The sequence below is a fragment of the Heptranchias perlo genome, chromosome 14, assembly GCF_035084215.1.
Source record: "Heptranchias perlo isolate sHepPer1 chromosome 14, sHepPer1.hap1, whole genome shotgun sequence".
Lineage (NCBI taxonomy): Eukaryota > Metazoa > Chordata > Chondrichthyes > Hexanchiformes > Hexanchidae > Heptranchias > Heptranchias perlo.
The window spans coordinates 3,321,307-3,340,321 of NC_090338.1; the positions used below are offsets into that span (position 1 = coordinate 3,321,307).

Below are 19,015 nucleotides of genomic sequence, written 5' to 3' on the forward strand. Positions count from 1 at the left end.
ACGTTTGCGGTTTTCCAATCCGCTGGGAGCTTTCCAGAATCTAGTGAATTGTGGAAGATTACAACCAATGCATCCACTATCTCTGTAGCCACTTCCTTTAAGACCCTCGGATGCAAGCCATCAGGTCCAAGGGGACTTGTCAGCCTTTAGACCCATTAGTTTACCTAGTACTTTTTCTCTAGTGATAGTGATTGTTTTTAGTTCCTCCCTCCCCTTTGCCCCTTGATTTTCTACTATTATTGGTATATTATTAGTGTCTTCTACTGTGAAGACAGATACAAAATATCTGTTCAATTCCTCTGCCATTTCCTTGTTTTCCATTATTATTTCCCGAGTCTCATCCTCTAAGGGACCAATGTTTACTTTAGCTCCCCTCTTCCTTTTTATATACTTGTAGAAGCTTTTACTGTCAGTTTTTATATTTCTTGCTAGTTTACTCTCATAATTTATTTTCTCCCTCTTTATTATTCTTTTAGTCATCCTTTTCTGGTTTTTAAAGTTTTCCCAATCTTCAGGCTTACCAGTAATCTTTACCATGTTGTATGCTTTTTCTTTTAGCCTGATACCATCCTTGACTTCCTTCGTTAGCCATGGTTGGTTCACCCTTTTTGTGGAATCTTTCCTCCTCACAGGGATAGATTTTTGTTGCGAGTCATAAAATATCTTTTTAAATGTTTGCCACTGCTTATCCACCATCATACCATCTAATCTGTTTACCCAGTCCACTTTAGCCAATTCCACCCTCATTCCTTTATAATTGCCCTTATTTAAGTTTAATACAGTAGTTTCAGACCCAAGATCCTCGCTCTCAAACTGGATGTGAAATTCTATCATGTTATGATCACTGCTTCCCAAGGGATCCTTTACTTTGAGATCATTAATTAATCCTGTTTCGTTCCCCATTACCAGATCCAAAATGACCTGTTCCCTGGTTGGTTCCCCGACGTATTGGTCTAAGAAACAGTCCCTAATACACTCTATGAACTCCTCCTCAGGGCTATTTTTGCCAATTTGATTTGTCCAATCTATGCGAAAGTTAGAATCGCCCATGATTATTGCATTACCTTTTTTACAAGCCCCCCTTATCTCCTGATTAATATTTTGCCCTACAGTGTAGCTACTGTGAGGGGGCCTATATACTACTCCCACCACTGATTTCTTTCCCTTGCTATTTCTTCCCTCCACCCAAATTGATTCGACATCTTGATCTTCTGAGCCAAGATCATTTCTCGCTATTATACCAATTTCATCCTTTATTAACAGAGCTTCCCCACCACCTACAGGGCAGCAGAGTTTTGGGTGAACTCCAGTTATATTCTTATTCTATTTCTATTAGACGATGTTACAGAGGGTGGAAGCAGGTGGCCTTTGTAATGGAGAGTATTTGTGATCCGCAGCTCAGCTCAGGCTGAATCGGAGGCCGAGGTTGTGAACGGTCTGGTTCAGCCTCAGACAGTGGTCAGGGAGAGGGATGGAGTCGGCGGCCGGGGAATGGAATTTGTGGCAGGAACTGAAGACAATGGCTTCGGTCTTCCTAATGTTTAACTACAGGCAATTGTGGCTCATCCAGGACTGGACGGTGGATAAGCAGTGTGCCAAATCAGAGACAGTGGAGGGGTCGACTGAGATGGTGGTGAGGTGGAGATGCATTTGCAAAACCTGACGTGTTTTCGGATGACGCCGCCGAGGGACAGCATGTAGATAAGAATTAGAAGAGGGCCAAGGAGAGATCCTTGGGGGACTCCAGAGGTAACGGTGCGGGAGCGGGAAGAGAAGCCATTACTGGAGATGTTTTGGCTACGACTCGACGGGTAAGAGTGGAACCAAGCGAGGACAGTCCCACTGAGCTGGACGACAGAGGAAAGACGTTGGGGATGGAGTAGAGGAGGATGAGAAGGTTCTATTAACCTATCGGCAAATGAGTTCTCGAAAGAAAAAGTTATTTTAAATTAGATGTTCCTGTAGATAAACGGCATTATATATAATCGAGGGAAATGCGACTCTGACACATGATTTCCAGAGAGTTCTGGAAGTGTCCATCCTTCCCCTTGCTTCTTGCCCATTGATGTCTTTGGCCATTGCGACTTGTTTCTACTCATCTCTGGGGTTGATTTTCTGTGGGAGGAGGAGGGCCGGCGTTTACATTGTTTCTCTGGGTTTTCCGTGGATCTTTGGGTGATGTCACGGCAGGATGATCGAGAGGACCTCCTGGAGAAAGCCATCTGCCCCCTTTTTGGCCAATCAGCTATTTTGCTCTGAAAGTTTCCCCTCCCCCTTTCTCTCTCTCCCGAAGCTCTAATTCATGTTGGGGCTCGGTTCCATGTTGGGGCTCGGTTCCATGTTGGGGCTCGGTTCCATGTTGGAGTCCGGTTCCATGTTGGGGCTCGGTTCCATGTTGGGGCTTGGTTCCATGAGGGGGACCGGTTCCATGTTGGGGCTCTGTTCCATGTTGGGGTCCGGTTCCATGTTGGGGTTCTGTTCCATGTTGGGGTCCGGTTCCATGTTGGGGTTCTGTTCCATGTTGGGGCTCGGTTCCATGTTGGAGTCCGGTTCCATGTTGGAGTCCGGTTCCATGTTGGGGTTCTGTTCCATGTTGGGGTCCGGTTCCATGTTGGGGCTCGGTTCCATGTTGGGGTCCGGTTCCATGTTGGGGCTCGGTTCCATGTTGGGGCTCTGTTCCATGTTGGGGTCCGGTTCCATGTTGGGGCTCGGTTCCATGTTGGGGCTCTGTTCCATGTTGGGGCTCGGTTCCATGTTGGGGCTCGGTTCCATGTTGGGGCTCTGTTCCATGTTGGGGCTCTGTTCCATGTTGGGGTCCGGTTCCATGTTGGGGCTCGGTTCCATGTTGGGGCTCTGTTCCATGTTGGGGTTCTGTTCCATGTTGGGGTTCTGTTCCATGTTGGGGTCCGGTTCCATGTTGGGGCTCTGTTCCATGTTGGAGTCCGGTTCCATGTTGGGCTGCGGTTCCATTTTGGGACTCCTAAGAACATAAGAAATAGGAGCAGGAGTAGGCCACACGGCCCCTCGAGTCTGCTCCGCCATTCAGTCAGTTCATGGCTGATCTTCGACCTCAACTCTACTTTCCCGCCCGATCCCCATATCCCTTGATTCCCGTAAAGTCCAGAAATCTGTCTATCTCAGCCTTGAATATATTCAATGACTGAGCATCCACAGCCTTCAGGGGAAGAGAATTCCAAAGATTCACAACCATCTAAGTGAAGAAATTCCTCCTCATCTCAGTCTTAAATGGCCACCTCTTATCCTGAGACTCTGCCCCTAGTTCTAGACTTTCCAGCCATGGGAAACAATCTCTCATCATCTACCCTGTCAAGCCCCCTCATAATCTTGTATGTTTCAATGAGATCAACTCTCATTCTGCTAAACTCCAGAGAGTATCGGCCCATTCTACTCAATCTCTCCTCATAGGACAACCCTCTCATCCCAGGAATCAATCTAGTGAACCTTTGCTGCACTGCCTCTAAGGCAAGTATATCCTTCCTTAGATAAGAAGACCAAAACTCTATACCAGGTGAGGTCTCACCAAAGCCCTGTACAATTGTAGTAAGATTTCCTTACTCTTGTACTCCAGCCCCATTGCAATAAAGGCCAACATTCCATTTGCTTTCCTAATTACTTGCTGTACCTGCATGCTAACTTTTTGTGTTTCTTGTACGCGGACACCCAAATCTCTCTCAACACCAACATTTAATAACTTCACCATTTAAAAAATATTCTGTTTTTCTATTCTTCCTACCAAAGTGAATAACCTCACATTTCCCCACATTATACTCCATCTGCCACCTTCTTGCCCACTCACTTAACCTGTCTATATCCCTTTGCAGACTCTTTGTGTCCTCCTCACAGCTTACTTTTCCACCTAGCTTTGAATCGTCAGCAAATTTGGATACTTTACACTCGGTCCTTTCCTCCAAGTCATTACTGTAGATTGTAAATAGCTGAGGCCCAAGCACCGATCCTTGTGATTTTCTAAGTGCCCTGTTACCACTTCCTTAATAATGGATTGCAGCATTTTCCTGACGACTGATGTCAGGCTAACTGGCCCGTAGTTCCCTGTTTTCTCTCTCCCTCCTTTCTTGAATAGTGGGGTCACGTTTGCTTCCTTCCAATCCACTGGGAATCTAGGGAATTTTGGAAGATCATAACCAATGCATCCACTATCTCTGCAGCCACCTCTTTTAGAACCCTCGGATGTAGGCCATCAGGTCCAGGGGATTTATCAGCTTTTAGTCCCATTAGTTTCTCAAGTACTTTTTCTCTACTGATATTAATTACTTTAAGTTCCTCAGTCTCATTCGACCCTTGGTTCCCCACTATTTCTTGTATGTTTTTTGTGTCTTCTACTGTGAAGACAGATACAAAATATTTGTTTAACGTCTCTGCCATTTCCTGATTCCCCATTATAATTTCTCCTGTCTCAGCCTCTAAGGGACCAACGTTTACTTTTGCTACTCTCTTCCTTTTTACATTCTTGTAGAAGCTCTTGCAATCCGTTTTTATATTTCTTGCTAGTTTATTTTCATATTCTATTTTCTCTCTTTTGATCAATTTTTTGGTCGTCCTTTGCTGGTTTCTAAAACTCTCCCAATTCCCAGGCTCACTACTCTTCTTGGCAACATTATAGGCCTCTTCTTTCAATCTAATACTCTCCTTAACTTTAGTTAGCCACGGGTGGATCACTTTTCCCATGAAGTTTTTATTTCTCAATGGAATGTATATTTGTTGAGAATATTGAAATATTTCTTTAAATGTTTGCCATTGCGTTTCAACTGTCAAACCCTTTAATCTAATTTCCCAATCTACCTTAGCCAACTCGCCTCTCATACCTATGTAATTGGCTTTATTTAAGTTTAAGACTCTAGTTTCTGACATAAGTATGTCACTCTCAAACTCAATGTGAAATTATATCATATTATGATCACTCTTCCCCAGAGGATCCTTTACTGTGAGATTACTATTTAACCCTGTCTCATTACATAATACAAGATCTAAAATAACCTGTTCCTTGGTTGGTTCCATGACATATTGTTCTAGGAAACCATCTCAAATGCATTCCATGAACTCACCAGGACTGAGATGAGGAGAAATTTCTTCACTCAGATGGTGGTGAACCTGTGGAATTCTCTACCACAGAAGGCTGTGGATGGCGAGTCACTAAATATATTTAAGAAGGAGATGGATAGATTTCTAGACCCAGAAGGCATCAAGGGCTATGGGGAGAGAGCGGGAATATGATATTGAGATAGAAGATCAGCCATGATCATATTAAATGGTGGAGCAGGCTCGAATGGCCTACTCCTGCTCCTATTTTCTATGTATCTATGTTTTCTATGTCCTCTAAACTACCTTTGCCAATTTGATTTGCCCAGTCTATATGAAGATTGAAGTCCCCCATGATTACTGCATTACCTTTGTTACAAGCTCCTATTATTTCATGATTAATACTCTGCCCAACAGTATAGCTACTATTAAGGGGCCTATAAACTACTCCCACCAGTGTTTGCTGCCCCTTGTTATTTCTTATTTCCACCCATACTGATTCTACTTCCTGATCTTCCGAGCCAAGATCCTTTCTCACCACTGCCCTTATGTCATTCTCTATTATCAGGGCTCCACCCCCTCCTTTTCCATTCTGTCTGTCGTCATGTACCCTGGAATATTTAGTTCCCAATCTTGGTCACTTTGAAACCATATTTCTGTAATGGCTTTTACATCAAACCCATTTATGTCCATTGTGCCATTAATTCCTCTATCTTGTTACGAATACTCCGTGCATTCAGATAAAGAGCCTTTAATTTTGACTTTTTATCATTTTTCCTGCTTTGACCTTACTTGTCGTTGAATATTATTAGTAAACTCTCTGTCCCTTCCTGCCACACTCTGCTCATCTTTACCCAAATCACTACACTGCTCTGTTGCCTCTCCTGACCCCTCCCCACCCCCACACACTTTTAGTTTAAAGCCCTATCTACAGCCCTAGTTACTCGATTCTCCAGAACGCTGGTCCCAGCCCAGCTCTGTTCCATGTTGGGACTCTGTTCCATGTTGGGGCTCGGTTCCATATTGGGGCTCTGTTCCATGTTGGGCTCTGGTCCATATTGGGGCTCTGTTCCATGTTGGGGCTCTGGTCCATATTGGGGCTCTGGTCCATATTGGGGCTCTGTTCCATGTTGGGGCTCTGGTCCATATTGGGGCTCTGTTCCATGTTGGGGCTCTGGTCCATATTGGGGCTCTGTTCCATGTTGGGCTCTGGTCCATATTGGGGCTCTGTTCCATGTTGGGGCTCTGTTCCATGTTGGGGCTCTGGTCCATATTGGGGCTCTGTTCCATGTTGGGCTCTGGTCCATATTGGGGCTCTGTTCCATGTTGGGGCTCTGTTCCATATTGGGGCTCTGTTCCATGTTGGGGCTCTGGTCCATATTGGGGCTCTGTTCCATGTTGGGGCTCTGGTCCATATTGGGGCTCTGTTCCATGTTGGGCTCTGTTCCATGTTGGGGCTCTGGTCCATATTGGGGCTCTGTTCCATGTTGGGCTCTGGTCCATATTGGGGCTCTGGTCCATATTGGGGCTCTGGTCCATATTGGGGCTCTGTTCCATGTTGGGGCTCTGGTCCATATTGGGGCTCTGTTCCATGTTGGGCTCTGGTCCATGTTGGGGCTCTGTTCCATGTTGGGCTCTGGTCCATATTGGGGCTCTGGTCCATATTGGGGCTCTGGTCCATATTGGGGCTCTGTTCCATGTTGGGGCTCTGGTCCATATTGGGGCTCTGTTCCATGTTGGGCTCTGGTCCATGTTGGGGCTCTGTTCCATATTGGGGCTCTGTTCCATGTTGGGCTCTGTTCCATGTTGGGACTCTGTTCCATATTGGGGCTCTGTTCCATGTTGGGGCTCTGGTCCATATTGGGGCTCTGTTCCATGTTGGGGCTCTGGTCCATATTGGGGCTCTGTTCCATGTTGGGCTCTGGTCCATATTGGGGCTCTGTTCCATGTTGGGGCTCTGGTCCATATTGGGGCTCTGGTCCATATTGGGGCTCTGTTCCATGTTGGGGCTCTGGTCCATATTGGGGCTCTGTTCCATGTTGGGGCTCTGGTCCATATTGGGGCTCTGTTCCATGTTGGGCTCTGGTCCATATTGGGGCTCTGTTCCATGTTGGGGCTCTGGTCCATGTTGGGGCTCTGTTCCATGTTGGGGCTCTGGTCCATATTGGGGCTCTGTTCCATGTTGGGCTCTGGTCCATATTGGGGCTCTGTTCCATGTTGGGGCTCTGTTCCATATTGGGGCTCTGTTCCATGTTGGGGCTCTGGTCCATATTGGGGCTCTGTTCCATGTTGGGGCTCTGGTCCATATTGGGGCTCTGTTCCATGTTGGGCTCTGTTCCATGTTGGGGCTCTGGTCCATATTGGGGCTCTGTTCCATGTTGGGGCTCTGGTCCATATTGGGGCTCTGTTCCATGTTGGGGCTCTGGTCCATATTGGGGCTCTGTTCCATGTTGGGCTCTGTTCCATGTTGGGGCTCTGGTCTATATTGGGGCTCTGTTCCATGTTGGGCTCTGTTCCATGTTGGGGCTCTGTTCCATGTTGGGGCTCAGGTCCATATTGGGGCTCTGGTCCATGTTGGGGCTCTGGTCCATATTGGGGCTCTGTTCCATGTTGGGGCTCTGGTCCATATTGGGGCTCTGTTCCATGTTGGGCTCTGTTCCATGTTGGGGCTCTGTTCCATGTTGGGGCTCTGGTCCATATTGGGGCTCTGGTCCATATTGGGGCTCTGTTCCATGTTGGGGCTCTGTTCCATATTGAGGAAAAGATCCCACGGCCACTATTCGAAGAAGAGCAGGGGGAGTTCTCCCCGGTGTCCTGGGGCCAATATTTATCCCTCAACCAACATCACTAAAAAACAGATGATCTGGCCATTATCACATTGCTGTTTGTGGGATCTTGCTGTGCGAATTGGCTGCCACGTTTCCTACATTGCAACAGTGAGCACACTTCAAAATCACTTCATTGGCTGTAAAGCGCTTTGGGACGGCCTGTGGTTGCGAAAGTCGCCTTATAAATGCAAGTTCCTTCTTTCATTCTTCATGTATTAGTTTAGGCAGTGGTGAGCAGGTTATCCAACCATAGGGGGCATCACAACTAAGGCTGGCCTCATCCTCGTTTCATGTCCACATGCATTTAAAGCAGAGGACACTTAATAATCGCCAGAACCTGCCGGTTAGATTGTCCTCTCCCTAACATGGGCTGGCTGTCGCCAACCCCAACCATCACATTGACAGAGATTAGCTGACTCAGCAAAGACTGAGACCCTGGGAGGTGGGAAGCTTCCTGCTCTGTACAGCGAGGCTCTTTACCATCTGATCCTCTTGTGGCGCTTGGCCAACGAACATTAGAGTAAGGCACAGTTTAGTGAAGCAGAAACAGATTGTACTGGAGTGCTGGATCGAGGCCAATTCAGCTGAGTATCCCAGACAAGCACAGTTACATGTTTCCAAAGGATGCCTCTCTACTACTGAGCTTCTGTACTGACTCATGGCCCTGTGCTAAGTTCCAGGAAACCTCATTCATTCAGCCACCCTGCCCTGTGCACTGTGCTATTCCCTTCATTCCAGAGCTAATCCAGTAATAGTTTACCTTTCAGTCCCTGAGTAGAAGGGCCGATTTTCCATTTTTGGACTGCACGTCATTTTTCTCCTTTCGTTCTTAGGATGTGAGCGACACTGGGCCCAAGGCTGACATTTATCGCCCAGCACTGGCTCCCCTGGGGACACTGAAAGGGGTGATTTTAACCTAACTCACTGGGTGGGATTCCCACGGGGTCGGGTACAATGCTGGTTTTACACCCCGCCCAATATTACCCTCCAGTGACTTCAAAACCAGGGCTGCACTCGATCAGTTTCCCGACACGTGGGTTCGGTTAAAATCGGCACCTGACAGTCCACCACGTTGGTGTGGGGACTGGAGTCACATGTCGGCCCAGGCCGGGTAAGGACGGCAGGTTTCCTTCCCTAAAGGGACATTAGTGAACCAGGTGGGCTTTTAGTGAGCTTCCCTTACAGAGAACGTACAGCACAGAAACAGGCCATTCGGCCCAACTGGTCCGCGCCAGTATTTATGCTCCACACGAGCCTCCTCCCTCCCTACTTCATCTCACCCTATCAGCATATCCTTCTATTCCTTTCTCCCTCGTGTGTTTATCTCGGAAAGACGGTGAGCTGAATCAGGAATTAATGGTTGGGGGGATGGGTTTGAAATCCTATCGATTGTAGGAAGAAGGGAGGAAGGCTGAGAGGAGGGGAGGTGTTCTGAAGTTGTGATAATCCTGGGAAAGAATGAGCCGGAGTGGCAGTGCACTGGGCACGGTTCTGGTCTCCATATTAGAAAAAGGATATCGAAGCATTGGGGAAGGTGCAAAGACGTTTCACAAGGATGATACCAGAACTGAGAAGTTACACCTGTCAGAAAGGATTGAACAGGTTGGGGCTCTTTACTCTAGAAAACAGAAGACTGAGGGGTGATCTGATAGATTATGAAAGGGTTTGATAGGGTAGACATAGAGAAGATGTTTCCACTTGTGGGGGAGACCAGAACTAGAGGTCATAAATATAAAATAGTCACTAATAAATCCAATAGGGAATTCAGGAAAAACTTCTTTACCCAGAGAGTGGTGAGAATGTGGGACTCACTCCCACAAGGAGTGGTTGAGGTGAATAGTATGGACACATTTAAGGGGAAGCTAGATAAACACATGAGGGAGAAAGGAATAGAATGATATGTTGATAGGGTGAGATGAAGAGGGGAGGGAGGAGGCTTGTGTGGAGCATGAACATCGGCATAGAATGATCTATTTCTCTGCTGTACATTCTATGTAATTCTATGTACCTGGAGAGGTTGCGATGAGTCTCGATTTCAACACGGTGAAGATGCAGGGAGGAGCTCTCTGCAGGACGGGGTATTTGGAGCTTAAGGGGAACAAGAGAAGGAAGTTCAGAGAAGAACTGGCCCTAAGGAAGGAAGAAAAAGAGTGAAAAGAACTTGCATTGATATCGTACAGTGCCTTTCACCATCTCAGGATGTCCCAAAGCGCTTTACAGCTAATGAAGTACTTTTTGAAGTGTGGTCACTGTTGTAATGTAGGAAACGCGGCAGCTAATTTGCGCACAGCAAGATCCCACAAACAGCAATGTGATAATGAGCAGATAATGAGGGATGTTGGTTAAGAGATAAGGACAAGGAAAGCTGCAATAGAGAGAGAGAGAGAGATCTGGGAGAGTAGAGGGAAAGGAAATCCCAATCGGATGAGAGCTCTCCCTCCTTTACCCAGGAGTGTGTGAGAGAGGAGATGGAAGAGACCTCCCAGATATGGGAGCATCAACAACAACAACTTGCATTTATATAGTGCCTTTAACATAGTAAGACGTCCGTAGGAGGTTCACGGGAGCGATTATGAAACACAATTTGACACTGACCCACATAAAGAGATATTAGGACAGGTCAAAGAGGAGGTTTTAAGGAGTGTCGTAAAGGAGAAGAGAGAGGGGTAGAGAGGCGGAGAGGTTTAGGGAGGGAATTCCAGAGCATAGGGCCTGGGCAGCTGAAGGCACGGCCGCCGATGATGGAGTGATGAAAATCGGGGATGCGCAAGAGGCCGGAATTGGAGGAACGCAGAGATTCAAGTCTCATCCGGACTTGGGCTTCAACAGAAAGTGAAGAGTTTACTTGGAATGACGAGGAAGCCAAGCATTTTAGAGGCATCTGGTCAACGGAGGAGATGAGAGATGGTCCTTGAGGTCAGAGGGCAGATGTTTCTGATGGGATGAATCAGACGAATGGGGGGATGGGAAACCAGGTGCAGATGAGTCTCACGATGCACCATGCAGCAACCTTCAGTTACCCCAGGACACCCTCACTCGAAATGGGCGAGGCTCTCAGTTCAATCTAAAAAATAATTATACAGACATTAGTGCCAGCGTGCCTCCTTAGGCGCAATTTTAACCCTGTCCACCCAACGGAAACCAGGCAAGTGGGCAGTTAAAATCGCCCCTGGGATTTACCAGCCTAGATCCCTCTCTATTCCCGCAAGGTCCAATTTTTAACCTGCTGAGCGGGTAAGAGAGTGACCCGTGTGAGGTCATAGGAACAGGAGGAGGCCATTCAGCCCCTCGGGTTTGTTCCTCCATTCAATTAGATCCTGGCTGATCTGTATCTTAACTCCTTTATATAAGCAGATAGGACTCCGATGACATCGTAAAACGAGTGCAATGAGGTCCAATTTCTTGGGCAATGTCTTTGTGATTCTCTCTCTCTCTCTCTCTCTGTCTTCCTTCACCTCTCTCACTCTCTCACTCTCTCTGTCTCTCTCTCTCTCTATTTCTCTCTCTGTCTTTGACAGTCTGTTTTCTCTACCCATGTCTCTGACATTCTCTCTGCCTTAGTCTCCCTATTTCTCTCTCCTTGTCTCTCTTTTTCTCTCTCTCCTTCCTTGTCTCTCTCTCTCTCTCTCTCTCCCTCACTCTCTCTCTTGCCTCCCCCTCTCTGTCTCTCTCTCCCCCTGTCTCTTTCTCTGTCTCTCTCACTATCTCGCCCCCTGTCTCTCTCTCTGTCTCTCTCACTCTCTCTCCCCCGTCTCTCTCTCTGTCTCTCTGCCCCTGTCTCTCTCTCTCTCTGTCTCTCTTACCCTCTCTCCCCTGTCTCTCTCTCTGTCTCTCTCCCCACTGTCTCTCCCCTGTCTCTCTCTCTGTCTCTCTCACTCTCTCTCTCTAGTCTCTCTCACTGTCTCTCTCAGTCTCCCTCCCCCTATCTCTCCCTCTCTGTCTCTCTCACTCTCTCTCCCCCTGTCTCTCTCTGTCTCTCTCACCCTCTCTCCCCTGTCTCTCTCTCTGTCTCTCTCCCCCTGTCTCTCTCTCTGTCTCTCTCACCCTCTCTCCCCTGTCTCTCTCTCTGTCTCTCTCCCCCTGTCTCTCTCTCTCTGTCTCACTCATCCTCTCTCCCCTGTCTCTCTCTCTCCCCGTCTCTCCCCCGTCTCCCTCTATGTCTCTCTCACTCTCTCACCCCCTGTCTCTCTCTCTCTGTCTCTCTCTCTGTCTCTCTCACTCTCTCTCCCCCTGTCTCTCTCTCTGTCTCTCTCTCTCTCGCCCTGTCTCTCTCTCTCTGCCTCTCTCCCCCATCTCCCTGTCTCTGTCTCACTTACTCTCTCTCCCTGTCTCTCTCTCTCCCTGTCTCTCTCTCTCTCTCTCTGTCTCTCTCTCTCGCCTCTCTCTCTTTCTGTCTCTCTCTCTCTCGCCCACTGTCTCTCTCTCTCTCTGTCTCTCTCTCTCTCGCCCCCTGTCTCTCTCTCTGCCCCCGTCTCTCTCTCTCTGTCTCTCTCACTCTCTCTCCCTGTCTCCCTCTCTCTCTGTCTCTCTCTCTCTCTCGTCCCCTGTCTCTCTCTCTGCCCCGTCTCTCTCTCTGTCTCTCTCACTCTCTCTCCCCCTGTCTCCCTCTCTCTCTGTCTCTCTCTCTCTCTCTCGCCCCCTGTCTCTCTCTCTGTCTCTCTCACTCTCTCTCCCTGTCTTTCTCTCTCTCTGTGTCTCTTTCACTCTCTCACCCCCTGTCTCTCTGTCTCTCTCACTCTCTCTCCCTGTCTTTCTCTCTCTCTGTGTCTCTCTCTCTCTCTCTCGCCCCCTGTCTCTCCCCCTGTCTCTCTCTCTCTCTCTCACCCCCTGTCTCTCTCTCTCTCTCGCCCCCTGTCTCTCTCTCTGTCTCTCTCACTCTCTCTCTCTCTAGTCTCTCTCAGTCTCCCTCCCCCTATCTCTCTCTCTCTATCTCTCTCGCTCTCTCGCCCCCTGTCTCTCTCTCTCTCTCTCTCACCCCCTGTCTCTCACTCTCTCTCACCCCCTGTCTCTCTCTCTCACCCCCTGTCTCTCTCTCTGTCCCTCTTACTCTCTCTCTCTCTCACTGTCTCTCTCAGTCTCCCTCCCCCTATCTCTCTCTCTCTGTCTCTCTCTCACTCTCTCTCCCTGTCTGTCTCTCTCCCTGTCTCTCTCACTCTCTCACCCCTGTCTCTCTCTCTCTCTATCTTTTATCTCCCTCACCTGGATCCTATTTGTTCTGTGATAAATCTACAGTCAGAGACCAGCTTGCCTGAGACCAAATATTAATTTGTGGAAAAGGCGATGACAAATGGAAATCAATCTCTCTCTTTGGGTTTCACTCCTTTCCACACCCTGTACCTCAGGGCCTTAATCATAAAGAATAACAAGAGACAGGAGAGCTTCAAAATTACTTATTTTCTCTTGTCAAATCTACCACAAATGATAAATCAGATATTATCGGAGAATTTATTTGAAGTTTTTGTACTATTGGAGCAGACTAATGTTTCCTCGTCCAGCGTCCTGCACGGTGTGGAATTGAGGCATGCAGATTAATATAGGCCCAGGTCTGACTGTGGGCCCTCCCCAAGTTTGCTGATCTCCCCTGCGGATGTAGGGGGGATGCTTCAATTGGCCTCAGTTCCACTGAGCTCGGGAGGGAGGGAAAAAAAATCAGCCGCTAGTCTCTGCCGGAACGTACTTGTGGGTGAATGTCGGGTCAGGGCAGCTGCGGGCTCAGCAGTGATGCCTTCTGTGTCTGAATAGCTTGCCAACACTTGCTGTCTGGCCTCACACAAGAACGATCAATTGAGTGAACAAAGCCGTTCCCCAGAGAGAGTTGGAATCGTACAGAAGAGGAGGGGAGAGGGAACTGGACGGAAAAAGAGGGTAAACTTACAATGGAAATTTGTAAAAACAGAGTTCAGGATCGAATGTCACATCGAATCCCAGTCTACATTTTTAATGAAGTCATCATTGTTCTTGAAATATCTTTAATTTCCTCTGTGTGCGGGATGCACTCTGCAAATAAATAGTTTATACAATCAGGCCCCAACTGGAAGAGAGACTGTGCTTTGTACAGTTTTAGGACAGAGAGACTCAGTGACTCACACTGCAGTGAATCCAGTATTACAGCAATACCCCAAACCCACAGAGCGAGAGAGACAGACAGACAGAGAGAGAGAGAGAATGAGAGAGAGAGAGCGAGAGAGACAGAGAGAGAGAGAATGAGAGAGAGAGAGCAAGAGACAGACAGACAGAGAGAGAGTATGAGAGAATGAGAGAGAGCGAGAGAGACAGAGAGAGAGAGAATGAGAGAGAGCGAGAGCGACAGACAGACAGAGAGAATGAGAGAGCGAGAGAGACAGACAGACAGAGAGAGAGTATGAGAGAGAGAAAGAGAGACAGACAGACAGACAAGAGAAAGAGAGATGGAGAAAGACAGAGAGAGAGAGAGGCTCAGTGAGTGACACTGCAGTGAATCCAGTATTACAGAAATACCCCAAACCCACAGAGCGAGAGAGAATGAGAGAGAGAGAGAGCGAGAGAGACAGACGGACAGAGAGAGCGAGAATGAGAGAGAGAGAGAGTGAGAGAGACAGACAGACAGAGAGAGAATGAGAGAGACAGACAGACAGACAGAGAGAGAGAAAGAGACAGAGAGAGAGAAAGAGACAGACAGACAGACAGAGAGAGAGAGAGACAGATGGACAGAGAGAGCGAGAATGAGAGAGAGAGAGAGTGAGAGAGACAGACAGACAGAGAGAGAGAGAATGAGAGAGACAGACAGACAGAGAGAAAGAGACAGACAGACAGAGAGAGAGAGAGAGAGGGAGACAGACAGACAGACAAGAGAAAGAGAGAGGGAGAAAGACAGAGAGAGAGGCTCAGTGAGTCACACTGCAGTGAATCCAGTATTACAGAAATACCCCAAACCCAGTGAGAGTGAGTGAGAGAGACATTACACCAATTGCATTTTTTTTATTTTTCAGCACGTGGGATTTGAAGTCACGTTCTCTGGATTACTGGCCCAGTAACACAATCACATCATTATTGCACCCACTGGTTGGAGACATTACCCAGTGTTCATCAAGTAACCAGGCAGTGAGATTCGGAATATATTTAGGAGATCGTACAGGGAGACATCTCTTTGATGGATGCACACAAGAGATATTTAAATTATGAGGAAAGTTTTCACGTGGGGTTTGATTTCTTTGGAAAAGAGGAGGTTTTGTGACGGCATTTTCAAGATCAAGACAAGATGTCCAGACCAATTGTTCAAATACGGAGGGACAGAAGTTAGAACGAGGAAGGAAAGAGGAGTGGGACTAACCGGATAGCTCTTTCAAAGAGCTGGCAAAGGTACGCTGGGCCGAATGGCCTCCTCCTGTGCTGCAGGATTCTATAAGAAGGGGGAGGGACTTTCACACCCAAAGGTAATTGAATTGTGGAATAAGTTCCCAGGGAAGGACAGTGTAAGGACAGTGAAACAGTATAAACGGGGTCAAGGGACAATTGGACAGAGAAGAAATTTGGAAAGGAATTTGGGGGAGGTTTGCACTGGACATGAGGTGTGGCAAAATTTTAACTCTGGTCTTATAAAAACACATTTACAATTCCTCTGGGAATAGCAAACACAGATGAGAAGGTGGGTGAGTGGGATTGAGGGATATGGGGAGAAGGTGGGTAGGTGGGAGTGAGGGATATGGTGAGAAGGTGGCTAGGTGGGATTGAGGGATATGGTGAGAAGGTGGCTAGGTGAGATTGAGGGATATGGGGAGAAGGTGGGTAGGTGGGATTGAGGGATATGGTGAGAAGTTGGGTAGGTGGGATTGAGGGATATGGTGAAAAGGTGGGTAGGTGGGATTGAGGGATATGGTGAAAAGGTGGGTAGGTGGGAGTGAGGGATATGGGGAGAAGGTGGGTAGGTGGGATTGAGGGATATGGGGAGAAGTTGGGTAGGTGGGATTGAGGGATATGGTGAAAAGGTGGGTAGGTGGGATTGAGGGATATGGGGAGAAGGCGGGTTTTTTTTTATTCGTTCACGGGATGTGGGCGTCGCTGGCGAGGTCGGCATTTATTGCCCATCCCTAATTGCCCTCGAGAAGGTGGTGGTGAGCCGCCTTCTTGAACCGCTGCAGTCCGTGTGGTGACGGTTCTCCCACAGTGCTGTTAGGAAGGGAGTTCCAGGATTTTGACCCAGCGACAATGAAGGAACGGCGATATATTTCCAAGTCGGGATGGTGTGTGACTTGGAGGGGAACGTGCAGGTGGTGTTGTTCCCATGCGCCTGCAGCTCTTGTCCTTCTAGGTGGTAGAGGTCGCGGGTTTGGGAGGTGCTGTCGAAGAAGCCTTGGCGAGTTGCTGCAGTGCATCCTGTGGATGGTGCACACTGCAGCCACAGTGCGCCGGTGGTGAAGGGAGTGAATGTTTAGGGTGGTGGATGGGGTGCCAATCAAGCGGGCTGCTTTATCTTGGATGGTGTCGAGCTTCTTGAGTGTTGTTGGAGCTGCACTCATCCAGGCAAGTGGAGAGTATTCCATCACACTCCTGACTTGTGCCTTGTAGATGGTGGAAAGGCTTTGGGGAGTCAGGAGGTGAGTCACTCGCCACAGAATACCCAGCCTCTGACCTGCTCTCGTAGCCACAGTATTTATATGGCTGGTCCAGTTAAGTTTCTGGTCAATGGTGACCCCCAGGATGTTGATGGTGGGGGATTCGGCTATGGTAATGCCGTTGAATGTCAAGGGGAGGTGGTTAGACTCTCTCTTGTTGGAGATGGTCATTGCCTGGCACTTATCTGGCGCGAATGTTACTTGCCACTTATGAGCCCAAGCCTGGATGTTGTCCAGGTCTTGCTGCATGCAGGCTCGGACTGCTTCATTATCTGAGGGGTTGCGAATGGAACTGAACACTGTGCAGTCATCAGCGAACATCCCCATTTCTGACCTTATGATGGAGGGAAGGTCATTGATGAAGCAGCTGAAGATGGTTGGGCCTAGGACACTGCCCTGAGGAACTCCTGCAGCAATGCCCTGGGGCTGAGATGATTGGCCTCCAACAACCACTACCATCTTCCTTTGTGCTAGGTGGGGGTGAGGGATATGGTGAAAAGGTTGGTAGGTGGGGGGTGAGGGATATGGTGAGAAGGTGGATAGGTGGGATTGAGGGATATGGTGAGAAGGTGGGTAGGTCGGGGGGTGAGGGTCTTTACAGGGTCAACAAGTGAGACAGCTGGAGGAAAGTTTTATTTGTGGTCTTGTTGTAAGTGAAAAAGCTGGGAGCCACCAGCAGCTGGTGCCAGAAGTCCGTGAGAGGGGCAATGGTTGTGTTGGTCTTTAAATTGGTTCCAGAGTACAGAGTAGAATAAGGATTGCTCACTAATAGTTCACACATGTGCAGTGTTGGGTTTTATTTTTAACTGGTGGGAAAGGGCACGATCAGGGGCGATGAGTTAGGAATTCAGATCTGTGAAGTTAACAAAACTTTTATCTCTTTACTTACTGAAATCTATTGTAACCAGAATCTTTGAGCATTAAATAATTTCAACGGGGTTACTTGGGTTAAACTAAATGACACAAACATACACAATTTAGTTCTTATAATAAACCATTAGATTATCTCCTCAAACCTGCTCACTTTGCATCTCAGGCCAACGTCCTGAAGCTTTGTTCCAGGTTTAAGCCCAAAGTCAAAAATGTTCAATGTGTTGTCGGAGATTCCTCAATCCACAACTTTTACAAAAACATGAACTTGTTTATTTTGAATGGGGTAAGTTTCCATTAAAATAGCAGACAGGAATGTCATACAAACATGTTAAACGTTCACCCGCTAATATCAAAAAACATTTCTTTCCGGTATGTGATTACTTGTTTATTTCTGTTTTTTTTTAATCTGACGATGTACGTGTAGTTTTGTCCTTTAATAATATAAGCACGTTTGCTCGGTATTGAAGAGATGCAGTCACATTGAATGAAGTCTGTTGCCAAGTACTGTAATGATACCCCGTTACAGGAAAATAATTATATTTAAGACTGGGGGCCCTCCCCTGGCATTGCCCACGGGACGTCAGAATGAAACTAATTTCCCACAGAATGCATTAGTGATGCCGCATTACAACAGTGACCCACACTTCAAAAGTACTTCATTGGCTGTAAAGCGCTTTGGACCGTCCTGAGGTTGTGAAAGGCGCGATATAAACACACGTCCTTTCTTTCTTGCAGGTATAGCTATGGGGATCTGAAGTTTAGGAAGCTCCATCTATTGGTAGAATTGTGTGGCTGCAGGTGTGACGATGTGTCACAGAATGGTGATGCTCAAAAATGACATTCATGGTAAATGTAATATATTACTGGTTAATCCATTACTAGTTGACCAAGTGTCCTCTTGTGGTGAAGCGGGGTTCGCAGGCAGGTGCTGAATGGGTCAAGGTGTCCAGATGTAATTCAGTCCATATTTTAAAGTCATACATTCCATCTTTATTTTTTATAATTTCATATTATTTATAACGAGACCAACAGCGATGGAGGAAGCAGAAAGTTAGTCGGACTTTAGGAGTCTCTCTGCAAAACAGCGCCACTACTGGTGAGATGGTGTAATTACAGTGTGACAGGTTTACATAGGAAGTTTTCATAATAAGTTTGGACGTAGGGATTTTTAAAGGAAAAGTTGACAGGAAGTGCAGGGAGATAGAAGGCTTTCAATATATAATAGAGACTGATGTATTTAAATTTAAATATGACTCCTTCATTCTCAAAGGCTTATTATTTGGTTAATTAGAATACGGCCACATCTGGTTAAGCACTGATTTGTTTAAAATGTGATCCTAAATGCGAAAGAAATTTTAAATATGAACAAATTAACGTCAGTGAAGGATAACAACATTTGGGGGTTTGTGGATCGCACCGCATGATTCCAGGAGATTAGGGCGTGGAAAGATTTTTTTTTAAATTTAAAACTTTGTTGAGAAAAGAAGTTCCTTTTGGACGTCACGGGGAGTTTGGTCAGAACAAAGTTGGCCGGGGGGGGGGGGGTGGGGGGGATGTTGTGTTCCTGCGGGTTGGTGGAAGTGGCGAGAGGTTTGCAAAAGGAAAAAGGAAACACATCTCACTTGATGCTAATCGTTCCACACATTTCCTTCAATCTGTGTCCCT

General features: G+C 47.3%; 2 protein-coding genes across 2 annotated transcripts; both read right to left on the bottom strand.

Annotated features, from left to right (window-relative positions):
• Positions 1-2,295: 2,295 nt before the first annotated feature.
• On the bottom strand, positions 2,296-2,970 carry LOC137332629 (protein TsetseEP-like). The gene has a single exon (XM_067996587.1). The coding sequence runs from the start codon at positions 2,968-2,970 to the stop codon at positions 2,296-2,298; it is 675 nt and encodes a 224-aa protein (XP_067852688.1).
• A 2,999-nt stretch (positions 2,971-5,969) lies between these two features.
• LOC137332630 (uncharacterized) lies at positions 5,970-7,382 on the bottom strand. Its single transcript, XM_067996588.1, has one exon. It carries the CDS (start codon positions 7,380-7,382, stop codon positions 5,970-5,972), a length of 1,413 nt encoding a protein of 470 aa, XP_067852689.1.
• Positions 7,383-19,015: the final 11,633 nt, after the last annotated feature.

Bases quoted from the DNA above. Each gene is read 5' to 3' on its own strand.
- LOC137332630 (XM_067996588.1), bottom strand. From the start codon at position 7,382: ATGGAACAGAGCCCCAATATGGACCAGAGCCCCAACATGGAACAGAGC.
- LOC137332629 (XM_067996587.1), bottom strand. From the start codon at position 2,970: ATGGAACCGCAGCCCAACATGGAACCGGACTCCAACATGGAACAGAGC.